Consider the following 24,728-nt stretch of genomic DNA (forward strand, 5'->3'; position numbering starts at 1 on the left):
TTGAACTTAAATCCACTCAAATCATGGGGAACACAGGCCTTAGGGCTGGTCCTTTCCAGGCTGCAAATCGCAGTTAGCTCTCATTTCTGAGCCTATGAGGAGGGGAGCCTTATGACATCCACGTCAGAGATGAGAGGACACTGAGGCTCACGGTTACACAAATTGCTAGAAATTGGATGCATGGCCAGAGCCAGAGCGGTTATCCTGGCCTGGCCGCATTGGTGGGCAGCAAGGGTCCTCCAGGGGGAGGATGGCGTGCAGTGTCATAGGATCTCTTGTCTGGGTGCAGTTAACTGCCATTTAATGGTAACCCATTAAGAGAGCAATCAGACAAAACCTGAAACTCAGTGAACACCGGTGAACCATCAGCCAGTGCTTCCTGGGGGACGGGCTTGGGACCGCGAAGTCCTTCCATTTTCAGGAAGAAGAGGGCAAGGCTTTCAGTGGCCACTTCTCAAAGACTGATCCTCTTGGGATGATTTTCTCATGGACTGGTTGCTGGGGGTGGTGGGCCCAGCCCTTAGAGGGCAATGGTGCATATTTGTGTATTTTTCGATACCTGGGCTTTAAGACACCATGTAGCTGTGGTTCAGGCATGAACGGCTTATCCCCTTGCTGCCAGCAAGACTTACACCCTCACTATGCCCGGACAGTGACACTTCACCGGCGATGTCCTTACTATTCTGATATACAGCCAAGACCAAACTCCTAGGTTATTTTTATGTTTATAGAGCATTCCTTTAGAATATAAAAGTATGAATCCTTTTAGAAGACAAGGTTAATGCTATGTATTCCCTCTTGATTCTTTATGACCACTGAGTTCTTCTAGTTCTTTTTCCACTAGAAAAAGGGAAACAGGTGGGGGTGGGGGGCAGTGAGGACAGCTTTGGCCCCACCTAGTGGGGTTTGAACCGAAAAAAGAGCCATGTGTTCAGAGCAGATGGGCTGGGGGTGGGCGGGCGGGGATGTTTGTGAGGCCCGTACTGTGAAAATGCAGGTTTTGGGTGAGAGACCCTGAGGATATTTCACAACACACGTTGGTGAGCTGGCTGGTGACCTACCTACGGCCCCACTGCACTGACAGTCCCCACCCTGCACTGGTATGGGGCAGGTCCCGGGCCCTCGGACGCATGCTGTGGCCAGGATGGGAATCCCACCTCCCGTTGGGGGCAGAGCTGGTCCCAAGCACCAGGCAGCTCTGGTGCAGGGAGGGGCTCCACAGCAGCGCCAGAGAAGGCAAACTTCTGCCAGGGCGGGCCAGCAGCTCAATTCTCCTCCGCCCTCTCCATCCCTCCGTGGGGGTAGGTTTCCTGGGCCTGGAGATAAAAGGCTGACAGAATTGACGGAATGGCTGCAGTCACACCGGCAAGCAAGTGCTAGGCTGTGCCGGAGGCTACCGGTGGCTGCTTAGTGTCCCCCTGCTAAGGCCTCCATGATGTCCCCTGCCCAAGCCCATCCCCTCACTGCCCAGATGGTGGTCAGGGTGCTATGGACTCCCTAGGTTTGAAGTCCAGCTCTACTGTTTACTAGCTTCTTGACCCTGGATATTTATTTACCTGAGTTTTCTTACCAAAAATACAGGTTGTTGGAGGGTTAACAGTTAATGCATGTAAAGGGTGCAGCACGGACTGTGGCCCGGGGTAAGTGCTTAACAAATGTTAGATATTATTATTGTTATTACGTTACTAGGTTACATCTGTAGGAGCCTGCCAGCATGGGTGGGAGGGCACGCAGAAGGGCCAGTGAGTACAGCCATGCAGGTTGTGCACTGTACAACACAGGGCACCATTTACACACTAGTGCCTTCTGTAGTAGTGTAGGAGACAACCTGTGGGTCTATACACTGGCCCTAGATGCCCTGGGCATCCCTACTTCAATTTCTAATAGGTACCACTTCAAGTTGGACCTTCGGGGGCAATCTATCTCAAAGAAGATAAAGGAGATAGTATGATTTCTGAGTAGAGCTACTAAGATTTCAATAGGTATGGCCCAGTCCCTGAAAAGGTTACAGGACTATAGGAGCAACAGTTAGGATCTTGGCCAAGTCACTCTGCTCTGAGCCAGTGTTCCCCATCTGTCCAGGGGACTGGGGTGGGGTGGTTGGGCTGGTTACAGGTTGGCAAATGGGCTTTCTCATTGTATGCCAACTCTGACTGATTGGCAGTGGCTGTCTGAGGCTTTGTAAAGTGAAGACATCAGAGACCACTTTGGGCTGGGTGGGAAGGGTTCTTCGATCGATTGGTGATGTTTGCAGGAGGCCCGGGAGAGGGGAGCAGTGGTACTTTGTGCTTGGGCCACTTGCCTGCCTCAGATTGGCCCAGTGGTTCTCAATGCTGGCTACACCTTAGAGTCACCAGAGAAGCTTTACCACCGCTCTGATTCAGGGCTATATAGCCTGGCCTTGGTAACTGTTTTCAAAAGCTCTGCAGGTGATTCTAACGCATGGCTGGGTTGAAAACTGCAAGGGTAGATGTCCCTGTTTTTCCTCGCCATCCTGAGCTCTACAACTTCTTGGCATGGTCAACAGATCTCAGAGCTTCCTTCCAGCAGAAATGATGGGGGGGGGGGGTTGGGGGTTAAAAGGCCAGTTTTCCATCAGTTTTATTGCCAGAGAGGGTTTGTCTTTAAGTCGGGAGGCAGAGGTGGAGGGCACTGGCCACGATCATAGACCGGGGTATGCAGGGTGACCTTTTCTTGGGCCACACTGTGGAGTTTCACTGGGGGGAGGCCCAGGCTTTGCACCCGGGGGATCTCACGGGACTCAAAAAAGCCTGGCCCACACAGACTTTATCAGGAAAGCCCTGTGGCTCCCTTGATTTCTTTCTTAAGCTCCTCTCTGTCCCCAGGGAAGGTGGGATATTGGGACGATGCAGAGGCCCAGTGAGGTCTGCAGGAAGTAACATGCCCCAAACTCACAGGTGCACATTCTGGGCCTTTGGAAGGAGTGCCGGGGGGGGGAGAGGGAAGCAGATGAAAGCTGACCGGGGCCGCTGAGCTGGACAACGCAGGGTCAGGGAGCCAGGCCCGGAGGTGGTGCATTAGGACCACAGGCAGCCCTGGGTGCGGACAGCTCCTCCAAATTACATTCGGGGTGGTCAAGATGCGAAGTTTCTGGGGGGGCCACCCTGGCCTTAGCCCCACCATGGGCCCAGAATTCAGCCAGCTTTCTCAGCCCCTCCGGACCCAGCCCTGGAATTCCAAGGAGCAGGTCATGCACCGGCTTTGCCTCCCACCCGGAGCAAGATAGAAGCAGTCAAATAACATAGAATTCAATAATATTTTAAAATAAGCTTTATTTAGATTTTTTTTTATATTTTATATTTGCATCCATGCCTTCGAGAAACCTTTCCCATGGGAAAAGTTATTTTCATCTAATTTACCCATAACTCATTCGCTATTTGACGTAGTTCTCTTAAATAAATCATCCTTAGTAACTCTTAGATTTATCTCCTAATTTACAAAAACTGAAATGAAAAGGAACTACTAAATCATTACCAGGAGTGGTTGCAATCTTATTTTCTCATAAGTAAAGGGCAAACAATAAAAATCGATCGAAAGGGAAAAAAAAAATTCAAGGGGGAGAAAAGTATTTTCTAAAATCTCTCTCTGTAGAGAAAGATGCCAGCCCGGGCCGCTCTCCCTCCGGGCCAGGCTTGCAGGAACAGCTTAGCCAAAGGAGGCCAGAAAGCTCCTTATTAGGCAGGGTACCCTGCCTGTTCCTGCCCAATCCCCCCCACCCCCCACCAAGTCAGAAAAAAAGGGAGCAGCCTACTGGTGATTTTTTTGTGTTTGTTTTAGAGACTTTGGACAAAATATCCTACCCTTCCGATACAGACTCTCCAGTACTTTCAAATCTTGTAAGAGCTGAAAATGTTACCGTTAGCAGAAAAGCGCAACTATGGTGGTGCAGAGGATGGGTGAACTGAGCTGTGTTAGTAGTTAAGGTGGAGTGCGGGGGTGGATTTACAGGTCAAAAGAAAAGGGAAAGCTAGTGTTAGGCCTTAGGAGGCTCTGGCTTAGAAGCTCATGTGTTCTCCACCACTCTGCATTACAGTCCCCATGGTTCCTTTGCTGGTGAAGCCTCATTGGGGCCAACACTGCTCCCCAAATAGGCAGAGAGATGTTCCTGCCAGCCTTTCACTCCTAGAGTTAGCAGGCTTAGGCTACTGCGAGAAGGTGGAGGACAGGGCCCAAGGGATCCCGGGAGATTCTGTTAAGTGTGGCTGTAGGAACCAAGCAGAATGGGGAGGGCAGAGAGGCTCTGGTGCTGGACACTGTGTCCCCAACAGCCCTCCCCTCCCTCGAGATGGGCACCTCCCTTAGTGACCCCTGCCTGGCCGACATGCAGAATAACAGACGATGAGAAAGACACGGGTGCAGGAAGAACCTATGCCTCTCAAGGACCCTAGTGGCACTGCTCAGGCCAAGGGTCCCTGTGGCCATATCCCGTGGTCATGTGATTGGCTGTCTCACTCTGTGCTCAACCTCTCAAAAGACAGACCCAAGAGAAAGTGACCATTACAGTAGGCCCTCCTCTAACTGAGGTCAGTGTTTCTTATTTCAGATAAATAAGTAGATACATAAAGGCCTGAAGAGGAGCTGTGGGGAGGAGGGAGAGAAAGGTGGAGTGCACTTTCATGCAGGGGTGAGAGAATGGAGGAGAGAGAGAGAAGAAAAAACAGAAAAAAGCAAGCTTTGAAATCCAATAGTCCCTGGGTTCTGGCCACCCTAAAGTCTACCTTGCACAGTTTGGCAGCAGCATGATAATAGAACAGACAAGTCAACAGAAACACCCGCCTCCCGCCCACCCCATGGAAAAATATACATTCCAATATTTATGTAATAATTTAGATAGAATAAGTCTTCTGCGTTTGTGCAAATAAATTAAACGGAACAATTTTCTTTTCTTTTCTTTTTTTTTTTTCCATAAAGAAAGAAACGGCAACGCAATTTAAAAACTGGCAGGCCGTTAAAAAGAGCCCGTTTGACCTCTGGCACGCCGGATCAAGGCAAGGCCTCCCCTGGCCAGGCTCGCGGGTCTTGGCGTCTTGGCAGGGAGCGGGCCTTACCCTGACCACGGGGGCAGCTGGCGCTTAAAGTGACTCGGGCGCCCCGAGGGGTGGGGGACAGGGTCTGGTCCCGTGCGTTCACATGGGAGGGGGGGGGACACATCAAAAACAGACCACATCCTTGGGCAGACGGGCTCCAGAAGTAGCAGTTTGGACAAGGGACATTTACAAGCACGGAGTGCACAATAGTTCTGTTATTTACAAATACACAGCAGTCCTTCAAGTTTTCAAGTTTCATAAAGAGGAGGAGGGGAGGGGGAAGAGGGTGGGGGGGAAAACCCAACGAACCGAACAAAAAAAAAAAAACAAATCAAACACGGAAAAGAAACAAAAACAGAAACAAACCCAGATTAACAACACAACTGTAGCGCTCTGAGGACGACAGAGAGTTGACAGAGTCACACACGGTTGGAGTATGTACATCAATTACAGAGGCGGCGCCGCAGGGGGCGGGGCCCGCGCTCGGCCACGCCCAGCACCCACGTGCGCGGGAGCTCGCGCGCGCGCACACGCCCCGCCACGCACGCCCCGCCTCGGCCCCGCGCCCCTCCTCCCCCGCGCTCGCACGCACGTCCACACGCAAAGACACGCCTGCGCGCGGCAGGCGAAGGGAGGCGGGTATCACCAGTCCGCGTCCTCCTCTATGTAATAATCAGGGGCGGTACCATCAAAGAGGCCGGGGTCGAGGGACTTCCGCTGCTTCCCTCTGGCGAAGACGCGGGAGATGGAGCCGAATCCCATCTTTTCTTTTTTCTTTTTCCGTTTTTGGTCTTCAAGATCCTCTAGTGACTGAGGAGTCGGACCGGGCAGTGGGGGCAGAGGGAGAAGAACAAAGCCACCTGAGCTGGGTGCAGGGATGGGGACGGTGGAGGGGCGGTGGAGGGGACAGGGACAGCCGATGGGGCCACCCGTGTGTAAGAGGCCAGAGTCTGCCCCCCACCCCCACCCCTCGTTTGAGGAGGTGACACTTGGGCCCTTGTGGAAGCTCTCAGGGACAGCAGTGGGACCCCCACACAAGGCAGTCCTGAGAGTGTCGGCGGGGACGACCATGGTCACAGCAGTGCCTGGGCGTCATAACCCCGCAGGAACCGCCAGCTGCTGCTGCTGCTGCACTACCATTGTCACTTAAATTCAGCTTGCCCCCAACCCTGGGGTGCTTGCGAGGGCTCCCAGGAGTGCGTCTGCACACCTGGCTCTGGCCCAGTCCCCTGTCTTCGGGGACCCTGCAGCAAGGATACAAGTTAACTGTGGAAAACTCCCGGTGGGAAAAAGGGGACCCAGGGAAGCCCGGAAAATGACGAAAGAGAAATCTGAGCTTTCTGTGGGCCAAGAGCAAGGACCCCCTGAACCTTAAGGCCCTGGATAAGAGGCAGGACTGGCCACAGTGGGGAGTAGGGGATGCTGGGGCTTGGGTGCTAGTCCTCATTAGAACCCCTGGCCTCTCTGAGCCCAGTTTTCTAATCTATGATGTGGAGACAACAGTGATGATGGGCATAGGCTCCTGTCTGGGCAACTGAGGGGCTGAGGCTGGGGTCTACCAGAGGGCTTTACAAACACAAAGACATGGGGTAGTGTTCCCCATCCAATAGGTGGACGTTACACTAATGGTTCCCAAAACACATCAGAAGGACCTGAATTCCAGGCCCCACCCCATACCTGGTGGATCAGAATCAGGGTTAAAGGCCCAGGAATCTGCATTTGAAAAGTCTTTCCTGGTGGACCCTGATGCAGATGAGCAGTGCATAGACCAGCATCTGGGAACACAAGGACTAGACTGCTGACTTCAGAGACCCCTTCTGACTCTCAATTCCTGTTTTCCTCCCTGTGACCCCTCCCTGACAGGGTACTGAAATGTTAAAAATGAATAAAGAACAGCTTCCTACAGCAAGGGGCCCAAAGAGCCTATGGCCTGGTTCATCAGCCTTTGGCTGCCAGGAAAAGACATTCACCAGGACAGCAGGATGGAAGATGTGTGATGCACTTAATGGGTCCACAGATTGGAAAGAGGACAGGGAAGGGCAAACCAGGTACTGACTCTGGGTCAGGCCACCAAACCATGACTGACCAAGGCAGTAGCTTAACTCCTCTCTGCCTTGGGTGTCCCAGGTATGGAAGTGGCGAGACTGAGGGCCCATGGGAACAAGGGACAGGGGGACTCACAGTCATGATGGGGTAAAGGGAGGGCCCAAGTGGCCAGGGAAGGACACCTACCTGTACAATGGGGTTGTGCAGGTTCTTCTGTACTGGGCCGGGACTGTCGCCCTGTAGCCAAAAAAGAGGGGGGAAATGAAACAACAGGGACACACAACACACGGTAGCAGAGGTAGCCCATGGAGAGTGGGGTCTTCCATGGAAGGAAGCCATCTCTTAGGGACCACCCTACCTCTGCACAGGTGAACCCACCCCCACCCCTGAAGCAAACCCTCCCAGATGGTTCAACAATGGCACCTGGGGTTTGAGATGCTGCCTGGACCAGGGGTCCTAGGGTGCTCTCCTGCTTGCTCAGGCCTCTTGACCCCCAACACCCTCTGACCAACAAATCAGTCACTTGGAGGCTTCTAAGATCCTGTCCCAATTGGTCCATCAAGTTGGAACTGGAGATTGGTTATACTTGGTGTTGTTCATAAAGAAATACAATTTTAAAAGAAAAAGGCACAACAATAAAGAATTTCAGGACAGAAGACTCAGGAGACTAGGTAACTTCTAATTTCCCCCACAAACAATTCAATGCATCTCTTATTTTGTGGAGAGGTAGGCAGGCCTCATGAGCCTGATTTACAGATACAGAGGGTAATCCAACATGATGGAACTCATGGCAGAGCTATAACTCAAACCTGGGGCTGTTTCTTCCTGGCCCAGTTCTCCCTTCGGTGGGCATGCAATGATGGGCGTGCAAAAGCCTTAGCTACATCCCAGAATCTGGCTGCACTGCCTGGTGGGGCAAACAGATCTTTGGGATCACAAGTCATTACAAGGGAGGCCCCTGCTAGTTGTTTCCAGAATTGCAGGCAAAAAAAAAAACCATGAAAAAAACAGATGTACGTCACTTGGGCCAAAGTTGTCTTCAACTTCCCTACACTTAGTCCCGACCTCTACTCTAAATTAGTGGCCAAAGAGTAAGAGGGAGAGGTCCTTAGTCCAGGTTGGGCTGTTCTTGCTGTGACAGGCCAAAGGCTTGAGAACAGAGGGTTACCTGGTGCTTTTTCCAGGCTCTTCTTGGCTTACCTGTGTGCCCATCTGTAGAAATGGGGATGAAGGTGGCTGAGGGAGGGCAGGGATGGAACAAATGGTAGTTTAGTCTTTAGTCCCATCCCAAGGTTTGCAAACAGAACCCATGTGGCACACTAAGAGAGGTCTACTCTGGGTAGGGGCATCTTTGTCAAATTCATGGGGTAGAGAATGAGGCCAGTGTCCACTAGAACTAGAATGCTTGTCTGCAGACAACTGGCTTATGAAAGCACCCAGGTCCTGGCAGCTGGGCCCTGTGGAAGGTGGTCTTGGAAATAAATAGGCTGGACCTGCAGTTGGTATGCACCAAGGCCAAGTTGGGGAAAAGGCTACGCCGAAGGCGATTCAAGAGGCATTGAGAGAACCCATTCTGCAGAATGGACTTTCCAGCAGTATTCTGGTTCTCTGAGCCCCTTTGGGGCCCCCCATGAGAAATCAAAATATGGCCCCTGGGAAGCCCATGCTAAGAATAAGGGTGCTGTTGGCTGTAGGTTCAGCTCAGCAGGGATCCCTCCAAACCAGGGACGGCTGTCAGAAGCCCTCTAGTAGTCTCCTCCCTCGTCCTGGTTCTGTCATTCAAGACAGCCTTTGTCACAGGGGTTCTGTCCTGAGCACTGGTGAAGAACAAATTGCTTTAAGGAAGTTGAAAAAGAATCCCAGCCTTGAGCAGGTTTCAGGACCGGAGCGGCCTTCTCCGCATCCCAGCTGGGCGGAATAAGGCCCTGGGCCAGTGATCCCTGCTGCCCATGTGACCAGGCGAGGGCAGCTAATTTTAAGTTTGGTCTTGGCTATTTTTATTAGTAGTCTTTAGCTACCAGGCGTTTAGCTACTTTTCATGATTATTGTAGATGGGAAAAAGTTTCCCTTGTGATTACTCATATAGACAAAAGTTACTGATTATTATACACTGATTTTCAACCAGTACCATTCATGTACTTGGTCATTATTGGGTATAATAGTTCTACAGTTATCTCTCGCGTTTCCAGGTAGGTAATCGTATCATCGGCACGTAGGAGTTATTTTGCCTTTCTTTCCCACTATATTCACCTCATTTCTTTTTTATTATCATTTTTGCTGGTTAATAGAACATTAGCTGACTTTTTGAGAAAGCTTTCTCATACACTCAAAGACCTATGGTGTCTCGGTCTTCGCGGCAGGGGAGCCCTCCATGTTATCAGCTGTGGGACAGAACAAAACCGTACAATATAGCCTCCACAGCCCGCTCCCCAGTGTTTCATGCTGGAACCTCGACATGGCGTCTTCCTGTCCTCGGATGCGTGACCTGCCTTCATCCCCTCACTCCTTGAAGCCCAACCATCTGCTCTGCCAGTCACCAAGAGTTAGGTGGCCAGGGACCTGCACCTCTTGGCAGGTGGCGCTCAGCACGCCATCAAAAAGTGTGATTAAGGGCGCCTGGGTGGCTCAGTGGGTTAAGCCTCTGCCTTCAGCTCAGGTCATGATCTCAGGGTCCTGGGATCGAGTCCCACATCGGGCTCTCTGCTCAGCAGGGAGCCTGCTTCCCTTCCTCTCTCTCTGCCTGCCTCTCTGCCTACTTGTGATCTCTGTCTGTCAAATAAATAAATAAAATCTTTAAAAAAAAAAGTGTGATTAAATAAGCAAAGCAAAAAAGCAAAACAAGGGGCGCCTGGGTGGCTCAGTGGGTTAAGCCGCTGCCTTCGGCTCAGGTCATGATCCCAGGTCCTGGGTTCAAGCCCCACATCGGGCTTTCTGCTCAGCAGGGAGCCTGCTTCCTCCTCTCTCTCTGCCTGCCTCTCTGCCTACTTGTGATTTCTCTCTGTCAAATAAATAAAATCTTTAAAAAAAAAAAGAAAAAGCAAAACAAACAAACAGAACAAATTCATGGGATACCACTCCAGAGGCAATATTTGCCCAAACTCCTAGAAAATTAAAAAAAAAAAAAAGTCTGGCTCATTCCTAGAAGAAGGACTGAGAGCTGGCTCTATGGGGAAATGAAATACTGGTAAGGCCCTGAGCTCTGGAAGGTCGCAGCTGGGAGGAGAAGCCCACGGCCCCAGACACAGGAACCCCGCCAGAGGTAGTCCTGGGCTGTGCAGACCCCGAGCCGACCCAGGCCTGCCTTCCTCTGGGTTTCTCTTGCCCTCCCGGACAAAAGGAGCAAACAGGCCTCATTTCTTTCTCTCCCCACATCCATCTCTTCTTGCAAAAGGAAAGAACAGAACAGGAAATGCCTTCGCCAGAGTGCTCCCTGGGTGGACGAGAGGAAACAGCGGGTTCGTCTTCACCCCTCCACCCCACCCCTGCAGTTTCTGGGCAGGGCCCCCGGCCCCGGCCCCACTGCTGCTGGCCTTACGTTGCAGAGGGAGTGTGTCCGGTGCCGAGGGGAGTTGATGTCGCTTGGCGTGGACGACCGGTCGCCTTCGGCGGCAGACGCGTCGGAGATGACAGAGGGCTGCCGTGAGTGGCAGGGGCTCACCCTGACCGCTGGAAAGCAGGGACAGCTGGTGAGTGAGGGGTGGAGAGAAGGTCCCGCCTGTGCTGCCCTGCTGTCATGCCACCCTACGCCCCCATTATCCAGATGAGAATGCTGAGGCATAGAGAAGAGATTGCCTAACCCTCTGCCCCTCCATTCCACAGACCCACAAGTCACCAGAGAGCAGCTGCTGGGAAAGACCGCCCCGGCCTCTGGATCCAACTAGGCCCTCTCCTAACCACAGTGAAGGAGAAAAGGCAGGCGTCTCCAGGGACCTTGGTGACTGTCCACACAAGGCTCCCACCACCTGGACATTCCCTAGACCCAGAACAATCCTAACCACTAGTCAACACCGACTGCCCCAGGGAGACGCCTAGAGGCCACTGCCAGATCCCCTCTTTCCCCCACACCCCATGCCCAGTCATCCCCAGGGCAGCCCTCCAAATTTGTCCACCTTTCTCCAACCCCAAACACAACCCCAAAGTCTGTCCACTTCCAATCCCAAACACAAATATCCACTTCTCTCAACCCCAAACACAACCCCCAAATCTATCCACTTGTTTTGAACCCCAACACCAACCTGAAACCCATCCACTTCTCTCCAGCCTCACTGCCACTACCAAGCCAAGCCCTGCAGTCTCTCGCCTGAAGACCTCGCAGCCGCCCAGCGGCCTCCCTGACCCCACTCCTCACACTGCAGCAAAGCCAGGCGTTTGTGTTAAAACCCCCAAGGCCCGAACGGGCTCTGCCCACCCTCCTGGCCTTGGCTCAGGGTCACGCCGGCATTCTGACAGTGCCCAACACGGGCCATCTCCCTCCTGCCTCGGCCTTTGCTGGTCCTGCTGCTCATGGGGTGTATTCTCCTCATCGGGGTCTCAGCCTGTCCTGAGAGAGGCCTCCCCCAGTTACCAGCTCTCCCCACATGTTTTACCACCAAACAGTGTCTCCTGTTGATTTGCCTCCCTGTGCTAACGACCATCTATCCCCTTCCGTCTGTCAGCTCAGTTATGCCCGGTTGTCTGTCTTCATGCCTACAACATCCGTTTCCACGAGGGCAGGCACAGTGGGTGTCTTATCCATGGTGACCCCCAGAGCTCACGGTGCCTGGCACGGAGCAGGCACTCGATCCGTAGTGGTGGAATGGACGGCTGAGCTCGGAAGGCACAGTCCCGGGGAGTCCCCCAGGCCCCGGGCAGACTGCTTTCCTGGCTGCAGGTTCTGCCTGAAGGAAGCACTTTCTGCTCAGCGAGACTGCCTCGGGGCTTACTGTGTGCAGACGGCCCATGAGCAGGTAGGGCTGTAGGAAATGGATGTGGGATTTAACATGGGGAGGCTGGGGAGGATGATGGGCAATGAATGGGCTTTGCAGTCAGGGACCTGGGTTCCCAGCTAGGTGATGGCAGCACTGCGGGCTCCGAGGGCCAGCTGCCAATCCCCAACCTGCACGTGTCACACAGAGGCAGCCCCCTCAACCCCCCGGTGTGGCATGGCCGGTGGGTGCAGATGCTGACGGTGCCAGGAGTGAACACGTGTGACCTCTGTGCACCCCCCCCACCATCCCACAATTGCCTGCCACCCTTAATCAAGGAGCTCTGCTGTCCCCCAGCCACAGGATCCCCTGAGGCCCAGGCGGGAGAACCGGCGGAGCAGCGCCTGGGCACTGTCATTGGTCCAGGGGTCTGCAAGGGACCCAGCCTAGCCAGTGAGAGCCCTTCTTTGGGATTTACTCTAAACACAGAGAAAGAGATCATTTTTCTTCCTCCTGACTTTTGTGCTTGAAGATCTTACAAGCCCGAACTTGTTGGAGACTGTTTCGTGGCTTCGTGGCAAGAGATGGCCTCAAGAGGAGGCCAAAGGGAGGCAGGTGAGACTGAGACAGACAGGTGGACGCGCCCCAGGGATGTCTGGCCCTTGAGATCCAGCTATGCCTGAAGTCCATCCCGGGACTTCGCAGTTACACAAGCCTGGGCCTCCGCCCCACAGCCCCCTAAGCAGCTACAGCAGGAAGAGAGGGGCTGCTTCCCCCACCAGGGTGGTTGGCGACCTCTCCAGAAGCCCCCACTGCCAGGGCGGGGGCAGGACTCACCTTGCCGGTCTGCAGGGTGGGGAGGGTGTGAGTGGTAGAGAGTCTGCTGGCTCTGCCGGATGGCCGCCGTCAGCGGGAGGTCTGCCTGCACCACCCACTCCTGGTTGCCGTTGAGCACCGTCTCACCCGGCATGGCCAGCGAATGCCGCTTGGGGACGTCCTTGGTCAGTGTAGCTAAGGACTGCTTGGCCTGGAGACAGAAAAAGGTGACGTGATCGAGAGGACCTCTTAGTCGGTTGCCCAACCAGGACCCACCGTGATGAGAGAGCCGCGAATCCGACCTTGGTATGAGGCCACCTCGGGCTCTGCATCACGTGCCCCTCAGAGTCAATTACCTGCTCACTTTGGGGTTCACTTTGGGGTTCCCCCTTAGTTCCTGCTAACTCAAAGTGAGGCCAGGATTACGAGAGAAAAGGTGTCCAAGCACACACTTATCACCCATTCCTTCTAGTTCTCCAAGGGCCAGCTGGGATTTGAATGAGTAGAGGAAAAGTCACTGCCTTCCTGAGCCTCAGCTTCCTCACCTGTAAAATGAAAACCCCAGAGCAAGCAATCTTTAGGGCTCCCTCTAGCTTGGACACCCCGAGTCTATGAAATCACTCTCCTTCCATGGCAGGAGGAGGCTGAGTTGGAAGGTGGCAGTCCCATCCCCCAAGCTGGGTCATCATCTCCCTTCCGGTTTAGAAAACCATCATGTGCTCAGGGCAACAGCCCCGGGTCTCAAGTAGGGAGTGGAAGATTATCTGTGCTCGACAGACCAGAAACTGGAAGCTTAGAAGAAGTGACTCAAGAAAGCACCGTAAGCGGAACCTTCAAGTTGGGTCCTGAGCTGGGGAGTCTGGCCATGACCCTGTGCTTTCTATGTCACCCACGCTCCTCTGGGGCAACGAAATCAGCAGCACAAGTAATGCAGACTCTGAGTCCATGAAGCAGAGGCCGGGGTGTGTCTGCTCACCACGGAATCTACAGGCCCTGGCTTGGAGCTGGAGATGTGCACTGATCAATAAAAATCCTTAGAATTAATGGAAGCAGGCTCTGCTAGGTCCAGGCTGATGGCTCAGGGGATCTGCTCTGTTAACTTACCCCCAAAGGAAGGGAATAAACCTGCTGAAGAAAGGGGCTGGGCTGGGGGTGGTGTAGGGCTGCCACAGGCTTGTGGCAGCCCAACCACAAGAGAGACTCTGTTTCCTGGCAACCATGGCACCACATCACGTGCATCCAGCCTCCTGGCCCTCCATCCAGGCACCACTCCCGGCACGAAGCTGCCCTACTCTCTTGCTTCCTCCTGCCCAATCCATCTTGGCTGCCTGGAGGCAGACTCACGGTTGAGAAACGAGTCCCACAGGTCACTCTGCCATCCAGCTAATGAGCCCTCAGCTCTGCCCTCCTGCACATGGAGGGCCCTATGTGGGAAGCCCCGGAAAATTCACGGTGGGATCGCTCTTCTGTCCCCACCTGGCTTTCTTCTCCCAGGCAGGGCCTCAGCTCTGTCTGGGCCTGGGAGAGGTACCTTCTAACTCAGCAGACAGCTTGACATCATTGCTGCTGGACAGCTGGGGGTCCCGTACAGTGAGTCCTGCGGGATGGGGAGGGGGTGGGACTTCTGAGTTCTAAAGCACAGGGACCCTTGCAAACAGTCTACTTGGGACAGAGCTACAACAGAGATGAGAACTACAGAAGAGGTGTGGAGTCAACTTAAAGGGCAGGCATGCCCGGGGCTGCAACGGGTCACCTTCCCATGGCAGTCTACACTACCTCCTTCAGCTCAACTCTTCCACTGAACGCGCTTTCATGCTGGGAGCTCCCCTTGAGCTCTGGCTCCCTCTTCTGTCTGAGCCTCTACCCTCTCCGGAGTGCTCTGTGCCTGGACTTGGGAGCTGCTGGATTTGGTGCATTGGCGCAAACCCCCTCACATGACAGGAATCAGACAGAACTGGGTGCAAATTCCACTTCGACTATTTAACTTGCCATGTGACCTTGAGTGAGATCCTCACCAGTAGGAGGAACAGAGAGGAATCATTTCTAGGCAAACAGTAACCCCTGGATTTGTGTGACAAAGTGGCCTAGCCAAGTGCTTTGGTGTTTGGGCTTGGAAATCGGACAGCTCGGATTTGAGCCCGGCTGTGCCCCTTCCCCGTTGGGGGATCCTGAGTGAGGTCCTCCAGCCCTCGGTGCCTCCACGCCCTCATGTCTAAGGGGGATCCCTTGGTTGCTGTGCAGAGTCCTGGTCTATGGGAAAAATAACTCAATAAAGGTTAGTGACTCAGCAGGAAACATCTACCAGGCATGGCCTAAGTTCCATGAAGACCCAGAACCCAGTCTGTCTACTGCATGCTCAGTAAGTCGTAGCTGCAGGATTGGTGGGGTCACTGATGCCCCCCTCCCCTCAAGATGGGGTGAGAAGATGCAGGAGGCAGGCAGGACCCTGCGCTGGGCCTCCCTCTGGATTGGGGCTGATGAAGGCCCCTGACTGCCCGGAGGGCCTGCTGATGGGAGGCCACGAAGCAGTCATGTTGGAGGGAGCCTGGGCCCCTGAGGGATGCTGGAGTGCGGCTCAGTGGAATCCTCCATTAGCTTTTCAAGGCTTTCCTGCTTGTCCAGTGAATGTCTCCGCTGGCCAAAGGCTGGGAGGATCCTGGTACCGGAACCTCCAGGAAAACATGAGCAAGTCTGTGAGCAGGTCTGGTCCAGGGCCAGGAGGTGGTGCTTGTGGCAGCTGGGTTTCCGCAGAGCGAGGGCAGAAGCATCGCCAATGCAGAGCACGGCCGCCCCTGTCGTCCCCCTGCTGCTTGACCTGCCTCTCACCCACCCTCACTACGCCTGACTCTCGCCTGGGCCTGTGGCGGCTGCCATTTTTACAGATAAGGAAATGGAGGTCTAGGCAGTTAAAAGTGACTTGAGGTTGCACAGTGACTGGCCAGTGGAAGGGACACGAAAATCCACACCTCCTCACCCTGGTGGGGCCGAGGACAGGACGGGGCTGGGTGCAGAAGCCCGGTCAGCTGGTATTCATTGAGCATCTCCTCACCTCACCCCTGCCCCCCAGGAGGAAGGTCTTACAGTCCTGACTTCATACATGTGGAAACTGAGAATCAGAGAGGCTGAGTGCCTTGTCAGAGGTCACACAGCTGGAAGATGGCAGGACCCAACTGGGATTCTGTTAGGCCTGGATGGCCAGGGCACGGCCCGGTGCTGCGCTCATGCTCGACTGAAACACCAATGTAACAGAACACTAGTTCCCAACTGGAGCAAACTCTGCCCCTGCCCACCTCCCCAGGGGACCCTGGGAAATGTCCCGAGACTTTTGGTTTTCCCAGCTGGGAGGTGTTCCTGGCACCCAGTGGGCAGAAGCCAGGGAAGCTGCTGGACACCCTCCGGTGTGCCGGCCGGCTCCACAACACCCTTACCTGACCCCAAATGTCAGCAGTGCTGAGGGTGAGAAGCCCCATTTACAGCGCAGTCTATGTAAGAAACGTCCCCTGTTTTGGAGAAGCAGCGCTGACGGAAAATTGGGCCACCATCAACCAAGCTCCAGGGCGGGGGAAGGGGCAGGACTAGCATTCTGGGGAAGCCTGTGATCTCGGGGGCTGGCGGTCCTGTCTCCCATCCACTCTGTGTAGTGGAGGCCAGTGGGGAGGACCTGAGGAACCAAGCCAAGGCTGCTGGGGGAGGTGCGTCCTTCAGACCAGCAGCCAGATGTCCTTTTAAAGGCCTCGAGAACAAAGCCACCACATCATAGAGCACAGGGCCTGTGACTCCCAGCGCTGCCTTTCCACCTGCTGGGCAGCTCTGGGCGAGCTCCTGCCCTCCGAGCCTGTTTCCACGTCCCTAAAATGGGCACAAGAGGAATATAGGCCTCGTCGGCGTGACTGCTTGTGGGTACGAGTTTCTTTTTGGGGTGGGGGAAACTGTTCTGGGACTAGATCGTGGTGAAGGCTGTGCAGCTCTGTGAACATACTCAAATCCACTGAGTTGACATCTTAAAAGGGTGAATTTTATGGCATGTGACATATCTCAATAAAAGAACGTATTAAAAAACATATAACTACACCCCGCTCCCCCCACAGGGTGGTCTCACAAAGCTGATGTGGCTACATGTGCCATGAGTGGTGATGCCTGGTTTGGCCAGGGGTCGTTCATCTGGAACGTTTCCCCCAAAAGGGCAGGTGGCTGAGCAGGCACGTGGGTGCTGACCACCAAACACCGAGAGGGCTTTGCTTCTTGGGAAGCCAAAGTCTTTGACTTTTAGTGAAGGGAAGCAGCCTTCAGAACCATACAGGGTGTGTAGAGACCCTGAGCCCAGCTCCCCTGCAGATGCTGGTCGGGGGTGGGGGGTTGGTGCCTTAATTGGGACAGGGCCCGCTTATGCTCATCAGGCACTGGGCTGCTTCCCAGGCTCTTTTAAGGTCACTGGCAGGTGTGAACTTGCCAGCTCAGCTCCCATCTCCTTGGTGGCACCTTGAGGTCACTTAGGAAGTCACTCATCACCAGGGGCCACAGCCAGGACCCCTAGGTAAGTGGTGAGCAAGCGACCCAGGATGGGCTATTCTGCACCTTGTGTTGAATCGAAGTCGTAAAAAAAATTGAGGTGCCATTCAAGGCAGGTTCAGGGTCATCCTCCCCAGCAGGGGCCGCCGAGCAGACCGCTCTGTGGAGGCCCCTGGCTTCCCCACCTCCGCAGCCGCCTGGACTTCGGCCCATTTCTAAGCCTTCCCGCTGCCCCTGTGAGCTCCTCACTTCCCTTCCAGCACATTCCGCAGGCTAAACCGGCCAGAGTGGCTTTCTGGTGCTCACCCGCAAGGCACACGCCCAGGGACGGCGGCCTCCCTTTAGTCTCAGCCGGGCCAGCAGGGCAGTGGGGCGAGCTGGTCAGTGCCACCCGGAGCAGGCAGTTCTGGAAGTCTCCGGGGTGTGACATTCTACAGATGGCGAGCGACAGAGGGGCTGGTGAACACCCCCACAACACTGGGGCTGTCACTCATCTCGGCACTAGGCCCCCCGCTCTGCCGCCGAGCCCTGGGCGGACCTCGGCCGAAGTGACGGAGAAAAAGCCCGCACCGTGCGTGCTCAGGCTTAGCGGGGGGTCTGATGCCCGCCAGAGGAGGGGCCGGAACCTGAGCATCGCTGACCAGAACGGAAGCAGGCTGAGGAGTCTGGGCATGGTGAGAGGAGAGAGGAGATCTGCTTCCCAGTCCTGAAAGACCCCAGAAATCCCCCGAATGCCTGAGGCCTGTGCTCCAAGGCCAGAAGACACACTTGGCCTCTACTGGGCCCTCCGCGAACCTCACTGGGGGGGAGAGCACCCACCCTTGCAGGGGACCTGGCGGCAGCAGCTTCTTCCGGCCTGGGCAGTTCTGACCACTAGGGGTCAGCATTGGACAGGAGAACCAGGAGGGGCCCAGGGGTCCTGACCCAGCACAGTGCGGCCCACAATCCAGAAGAACTGACCCTAGAGAACCTCCGTGTCGCCATATCACCGCTATATACAGCACCAGGCAAAGCAGTTCCCTGGCATTATTTCATCAAAATCCCCAGGCTCTACGGGATATATGCAATTATCCCTACTTAGACTTGAAACAGGTTCCGAGAGGTTTAGGGTCCTGCCCAAGGTCACACAGCTAGGAGGCAGTGGGCTGGATTCAAACCCAGAACCCATGGCTGTCCCCCACATAGTTAGCCCGCATCAGTGCTCTGTGCAGGAGACCGCGGTGTTCTAAGAGCTTCATGGGACTCCCTCACCCACCCCTATCCCCCAGGAGCACCCTGCACACCCTCCTCCTAGACAAGGTCACGCTAAGCCCTTGGTGGTCCTGGCTCCCTCCTGGGAGGGCAGGGTGAGGTAAAGACTCTCCCCCCATTCTGGTACCAGATAAAGGGCACTAAAGTCCAGAGAAGTTTAGTGAGTGGCCCAAGGTCACACAGGAACAGGCAGAGCAGGATTCCTGGGCCCTGGACCCCTTTCACCAGGCCCGGACACACCACCTGGGCTGTCTGTCCCCACAGGCGGGCTGGGCACTTCCATGGAAGACACTGCGTTTGGAAAGACGTGGAAGGTGTGTTGGGGATTGGGGAAAAAAAGAATAACATTTTTTCCTTGACAACCCAAGTAAGACATTTTCACTAGAGATTTCCTGCAATCCTCCTACCCAGAAATAACCACTGTTAGTTTTTTGGTGCATTTTCCTCCCAAACGTTTTCCTAAACAAGTATGTGTATTTTAAACAAAAATGGGCTTTGTTTGTTGACAGTGGAAGTGTGGATGGGCTCCCGCACGTTCACCAGGCCCCTGCAGGTGGATGAGAGGTTGAGGCCTGGGCTCAGGGGGCTCGGGGGTCCATGTGGAAGGAGGCTGACAGAGCATCACGGACCCCACGGCCAGCTGCACCCCCTCCCGCGCTCCGCTGCAGGACTCCTGGCAAACCTGTCGCCACCCCGTCCCCCACACCCCTTCCCCAGCGCATCACGTGGCCTCTAGCAGCTTTCTGGACGCCCCGGATGTGTGCAGGTGGGGCGGGGTCTCACCATGGCCAGCTCGGCCTCCAGCTCCTTCATCCGGTTGTCCTTGAGGTCCAGCTGGGAGCGCAGCGCCGTGGCATGGTCCGTGGCCTCCTTGGCTTGGCGCCGCAGCTCCCACTTCTCGCGCTCCAGCAGGTCCTTCTCCTTTGCCAGGGCTTTGACGGCGTCTTCGCTCTCCTGCAGGGACAGAACGCCAGGCCGTTACAGAGGGGGCGCAGGGCCTCCTCTTGGAGGGGCCATAGAGCCCTTGACCCCTGGACCAGAGGAAGATGAGGGAGGCCCCTGGCGCTGCCTCAGCTTAGCTGGGGGACTGGACTGAGACAAACCTTTAGTAGGTGCTCTGTACGTCTTGTTTCCGTGAACAGGTGAAAAAATGAATGTGACGAGTGTTTCTACCCCATCAAGTCTCTGTTTCTCCATCTTTAATACCGGGGCGGGGCGGCGGGGGAGTGTCGACCCCACTTGTTTCAAAGGACTGTTATAAAGAAATGACTTCCCGAGTGGGGGATACATGGAGTCTGAGGGAAGTCTGGGTCAGGAGAGGTGTTGGGCTCTGGTGTTTGGTAACACGTGTGTCACAGAAAAGGAGAGATGGAGGAGACACCTGCTGTCCGGCTGCTCTGGTTGCCCAGGGGTCCCGCAGCACCCCGCAGGGTCACAGCTCACGCCAAAGCAGGCTGAACCCCTCCACGAGCGGCTGTGACCAAAGGCAGCAGGGTGGCCGGCAGATCCCCCATTCCCGAGCCGGTTCCTCAGAAATGCAGAGGGAGGGTCCCAGAGCTCCAGCTGCCCCGAGCCGGAGCAAAGCCAAGGAACAGACGGCTGTGTCAGGGGGTCTGACCTCCATGGGCAGGAGCCAAGCGTCCGAGCAGCAGGTGCCCTTCCCGAGAAGAAGGGTCCCAGCGCAGGGCCCTGCCCAACCACCGCCCCACCCCCCACCCCCAGCAAGGTCTTCCCGTTCACAGGCTCAGGAGCCCTGCTCACGGTCTGTGTGCGGCCCGGGGCTGTGCGGAGAGGCGGCCTTCCTGCCTTGTTTGCCAGCCCTGTCTCCGAAGGCCTGACAGCCAGATGGCCAGAGCCAGGGAGGCCCAGGGCTGGCCCTTTCTCTGGGGCTGTCACAGAGCTGAGGCTACGGCTTACGGTCAGGGGAGAGGGAGTGTGGGTCAAATCCCGGCTCTGCAAGGACAGGCTGCAGGACTATCAGGCCCCCGCGCCCTCGTCTGTAACCCGGAGATAACATGCCGGGACTTCAGGTGTTATTCTGAGGACGGACTGAGATAATCCATGTGGAGAGCTCAGCACCGCATGGGCCCGTGGCCATCTCGGCTCAGAGGTCCTCTCCGAGTGGCCTTCCTGGATGACCCGCCTGAGAGCGGCTCTCTGTGCTGCTACCCAACGTCGGCACTGAACCCATATTCACGGACACCGTGGGCAGGCACAAGCCTCCCAGAAATGCCTGCATCCACACGGGGCGGGAGAGCAGGGATGTGCCGTTCGGCGCATGGGCACATACCTGGGTCCCAGAGGGCCAGCCCACACACAGCAGCGGGTGACAGACACTGTTGCTACATGATTGGGCACCCTCGGCTGCAGGGGGCTGACCTGACCCAGAGGGCCACGGCACCACAGTGCCCGTGCCGGCTGCGACCAGCACCCCCGCTTCTCAGTGCAGCCTCGGTGGGGGGCAGGGGATGGTCCCTTCCAGGACATGGCACTGGCCCCTGCTCTCTGGGCTCAGGACGCCTGGGTTGGAGTCTTTGCTGCAGGACACTGGCTAAATTATTCAACCTCCCCAAACCTCGACCAACCACTTCATTTGTGAGACAGCGACAGTCCACCTTCCAGGGTGACAACGCTCGGCAGAAGGCGGCCATATAAGCTACAGAGCGACAGATGGCACTATCACCCCATCACAGGTAGAGCCATACTGGAAGGTTCTGGAAGCAATCCACTCAGTGCAGGGAGGCATGCCACGGCTGGTTAGTTCTCCTTTCTCTGGGGAGGTGGGGTCAGGGCAACAGGGGACAGGAACAGGCCCTAACACGCACATGGATGGGGAGCTCTTACCCTGGGGGCTGAGCCACGTCCTGGGCATCTGCCCCCAGCACCGGGCCACAAGCCTGGATCACAGAAGGGCCCGGGACGTGAAGTGTGTGGAACTGAGTAACTGATGCTGACCCGTGGCCGCACGGCTGCCCTCAGCTACAGCAGCTTCAACCCTACCCCCCACTGCTAGCTAGACTTGGTTGGGGGCAGTTACCTAGACTTAAAAAAAGGGCATGGTCCAGGGGTGAAGTGGGTCTCCGTGGAAATTTCATTTTCCAGTAAGAGCACAATTATAAAAACAAATTTGACGACCCCTTGCCAAGACAGAAGTGTTTGCTGTTAAGCCCCAGGAAGGCCACAGTGCCACTGGGATGCTCAGCGCACCACCCACGGCTCACGGGCGGGGGCAGCCACTACCTCCTCTGGTCTGCCTTGGGTTGCTTGGTAAAGAGCAACAGTAAAAATAACTTGTTTGGCTAAACTCCTACTCACCCTGCAGAGCCCAACTCCTATGTTCCCTCCTCCATGAAGCCTTCCAAGACTCTTTTCCTGCAGGCAGAATTTCCTGCTCTCTCACCAGGGCTCCTGGGTCTCTCTGCACACTGTTATTACGGTATTATTAATAAGATGCTGTAGCTAATATTCACCGAGCCCTTACTATACGCCAGATGCCACGTAGACTGCTTTGCATTCATCACATCTCATCCAGTGCTAACACCTCTACAAGGTCTGAGGCTCTCTGAGGGGAGGTGAGATGCCATAGGGCACACACCTAGGGGGCTGGGATCTGAACCTAGGCCAGCCGGAATCCAGAGTCCACACTGTCAGCGACTGGGCTGTCCTGTCCAGGCTTATCTGCCCAGGAGGCCTGGGGAACCCCCAGCTAGGGGCTATGCCCATTTCATCTCCATACCCAAGCTCAGCCCAGACACATCAGAGGCTTCCTCAGGCGAGCAGGGGACATGGGCAGTGAGTGTGTGTTTGGGGATGAGAGAAGCCAGACCTCCTGGTGGCAGAGGAGGTATCCTGCAGGCAGTGGGAGGTGAGGGTGCTGGTGTGTCTGTACAGGGGGTAAGTGGGGAGGGACCTGGTATTTGGGGTGGGCGAGGGGAGGAAGCAGGGGGAGGGGATGAGAGGGAGGGGGAGGAAAGGGGAGCTGAGTGGGAGGGAGCAGGAGGAGGAAGGGAGGAGGGCTGAGGGAGAGGGAGCTGGTGTGTGGGGGGAGGGCGGGCTGGCCCCCACCTTGCGGTGCTGCTCGTAGTTGCGGATGAAGTCCCGCAGCTGCTCCTCGCGGCTCTCCAGCGTGGCGTACAGCTGCTGCATCTGGCTCGCCAGGTCCGTCTTCTCGCCCTTCAGGCGCTTCCGGTCGGCTTTCATGGCTATGGGGGTAGAAGAGCGCGTCAGTGCCCGGGGCCCTTGCTGGCCGATGGCCCCAGAGGCTGAGAAGAGACTCAGCCTCTAATCTCTTTTTAAGAGAAGAGAAAACAGGGTGCAGAAAGATGATGTTTCTCTCCCACATGCCCCGGTCACTTAGTGGCATCCCCAGGACTCGAACCCATGGTCCCTGTTCTCACCTCTCAGTTTCACTGATCCAATCAGGGCGGCAAGCCCTAGCCTGAGCATCCCTCTCAGCCCTGAATGGAAGAAGGGTCTCCAGGCAGAGGGAGCTGGGGGCCTGGCAAGCATCTGCGTCCACGGCCCAGGAAGCTGACCGTGCCCCACTCCCTGCTGAAGGAGCCCCCACGGCCCACTTGGAACCCCAGGACCACTCGGCCCAGCGCGACAGTCCATCGTCTGGTTCAGTTCCTCCTCAGGAGAAGCACTTGATTAAAAATACCCAGAGAGTGGGGTGCCTGGGGGGCTCAGTGGGTTCAGCCTCTGCCTTCGACCCAGGTCATGATCTCGGGGTCCTGGGATGGAGCCCCGCATCAGACTCTGCTCAGCAGGGCACCTGCTTCCTCCTCTTTCTCTGCCTGCCTCTCTGCCTACCTGCGATCGCTCTATGAAATAAATAAATAAAATCTTTAAAAAAAACAAAACAAAAAACACCCAGTGAGATACAACACCAGAAGTACTCACAGCAGAACAAAACACAGCTGCATCACACTCCATCAACACGGGACACTGCTGAGCTCCCGAAGCCACCACCACGGAAGCGAAAAGACAATGCAGAGAACGGCAGAAAATACTTCCAAACTGTCTGGTAAGGGCCTTACATGCCGAATATACAAAGAACTCTTAAAATCCGATAATAAAAAGACAACCTGAGTAAAAAACAGACAAACCACCTGGACAGACATTTCTCCAAGAAGTGGTCAACAGGCACATAAAATGAGCTTGACGTCATTCGTTAACAGGGAAACGCAAATCAAAACCCCCACCAGATACCACTTCACACTCACCAGAATGGCCAAAATAAGCAAGATAGACTCAAGTGTTGACACAGATGTGGGGAGCCTGGGACACCTCCCAAGCTGCTGCCCGGGATAGATGGAATGGGGCCGCCATCTTGGAAGAGAGCCTGACAGTTTCCCAAGTGAGTCAAAGTCAAGTTGCCCTGTGATCCAGCAATCCCCTCCTAGGCACACCCCCAAGGGAAATGAAAACGTAAGTCCACACAAACACACAAATGTATAGCAGCACAGGTCACAGAAGCCAAAAGTTGAGAAACCGCCCAAATGTCCATCAACTGATGAATGGGTTAAGAACAACAACACAGTGTGGTGTAATAGCCATATAACGGAACGTTATTTGGTAATAAAAAGAAGCACTGGGTGGCTCAGTGGGTTTAGCCTCTGCCTTCAGCTCAGGTCATGATTTCAGGGTCCTGGGATCGAGCCCCACATCAGGCTCTCTGCTCAGCCGGGAGCCTGCTTCCTGCTCTGCCTCTGCCTGTCTCTCTGCCTACTTGTGATCTCTCTCTCTCTGTGTCAAATAAATAAAATCTTAAAAAAAAAAAAAAGCACCACTTTATGCTGCACCAAGGGTGAACCCTGAAAACATGCTACATGAAAGGAGCCAGTCACATACCGTGTGATTCCACAGACTTTATGAATGGTCCACAGTAGGGAATACTAAGGAGTAACGAAGTAAACTCATGGTGGCCCAGGGTTGGGGGGTGGAGGCTGGCAGGGACACGTGGCTGGAGGGGTGGTGGCTGGAGGGCATGGGGTTTCTTCCTGACCTCATCAAAATGTCCTAATAGTGACTGTGGCAAAGGACATACAATCTGTGACTAGACTAAAAACTACTGAACTGTACATTATAAATGGGTGAATTGAATGATATGTGAATTATATCTTAACAAAGCTGTCTCTCTCTCTCTCTTTCA

General features: G+C 55.1%; 1 protein-coding gene across 2 annotated transcripts in view; it reads right to left on the minus strand.

The window, feature by feature from the left end:
- Positions 1-3,273: 3,273 nt before the first annotated feature.
- KAZN (kazrin, periplakin interacting protein) overlaps positions 3,274-24,728 on the minus strand; it is a 108,286-nt gene continuing 86,831 nt past the window's right edge. Inside the window, exons 3-8 of one of the 2 annotated variants that reach the window (XM_047726316.1) lie at positions 22,640-22,776; positions 19,358-19,528; positions 12,836-13,025; positions 10,630-10,760; positions 7,281-7,331; positions 3,274-5,858 (exon numbers count right to left, since the gene is read on the minus strand). In XM_047726316.1, coding sequence (XP_047582272.1) covers positions 5,691-5,858; positions 7,281-7,331; positions 10,630-10,760; positions 12,836-13,025; positions 19,358-19,528; positions 22,640-22,776 — 848 coding nt within the window. In that variant the 3' untranslated portion in view covers positions 3,274-5,690. The remainder of the gene's footprint in view (positions 5,859-7,280; positions 7,332-10,629; positions 10,761-12,835; positions 13,026-19,357; positions 19,529-22,639; positions 22,777-24,728) is intronic. The other variant, XM_047726317.1, reaches the window with a different exon arrangement.

Source organism: Lutra lutra, chromosome 4, assembly GCF_902655055.1.
Source record: "Lutra lutra chromosome 4, mLutLut1.2, whole genome shotgun sequence".
NCBI classification, from domain to species: Eukaryota; Metazoa; Chordata; class Mammalia; order Carnivora; family Mustelidae; genus Lutra; species Lutra lutra.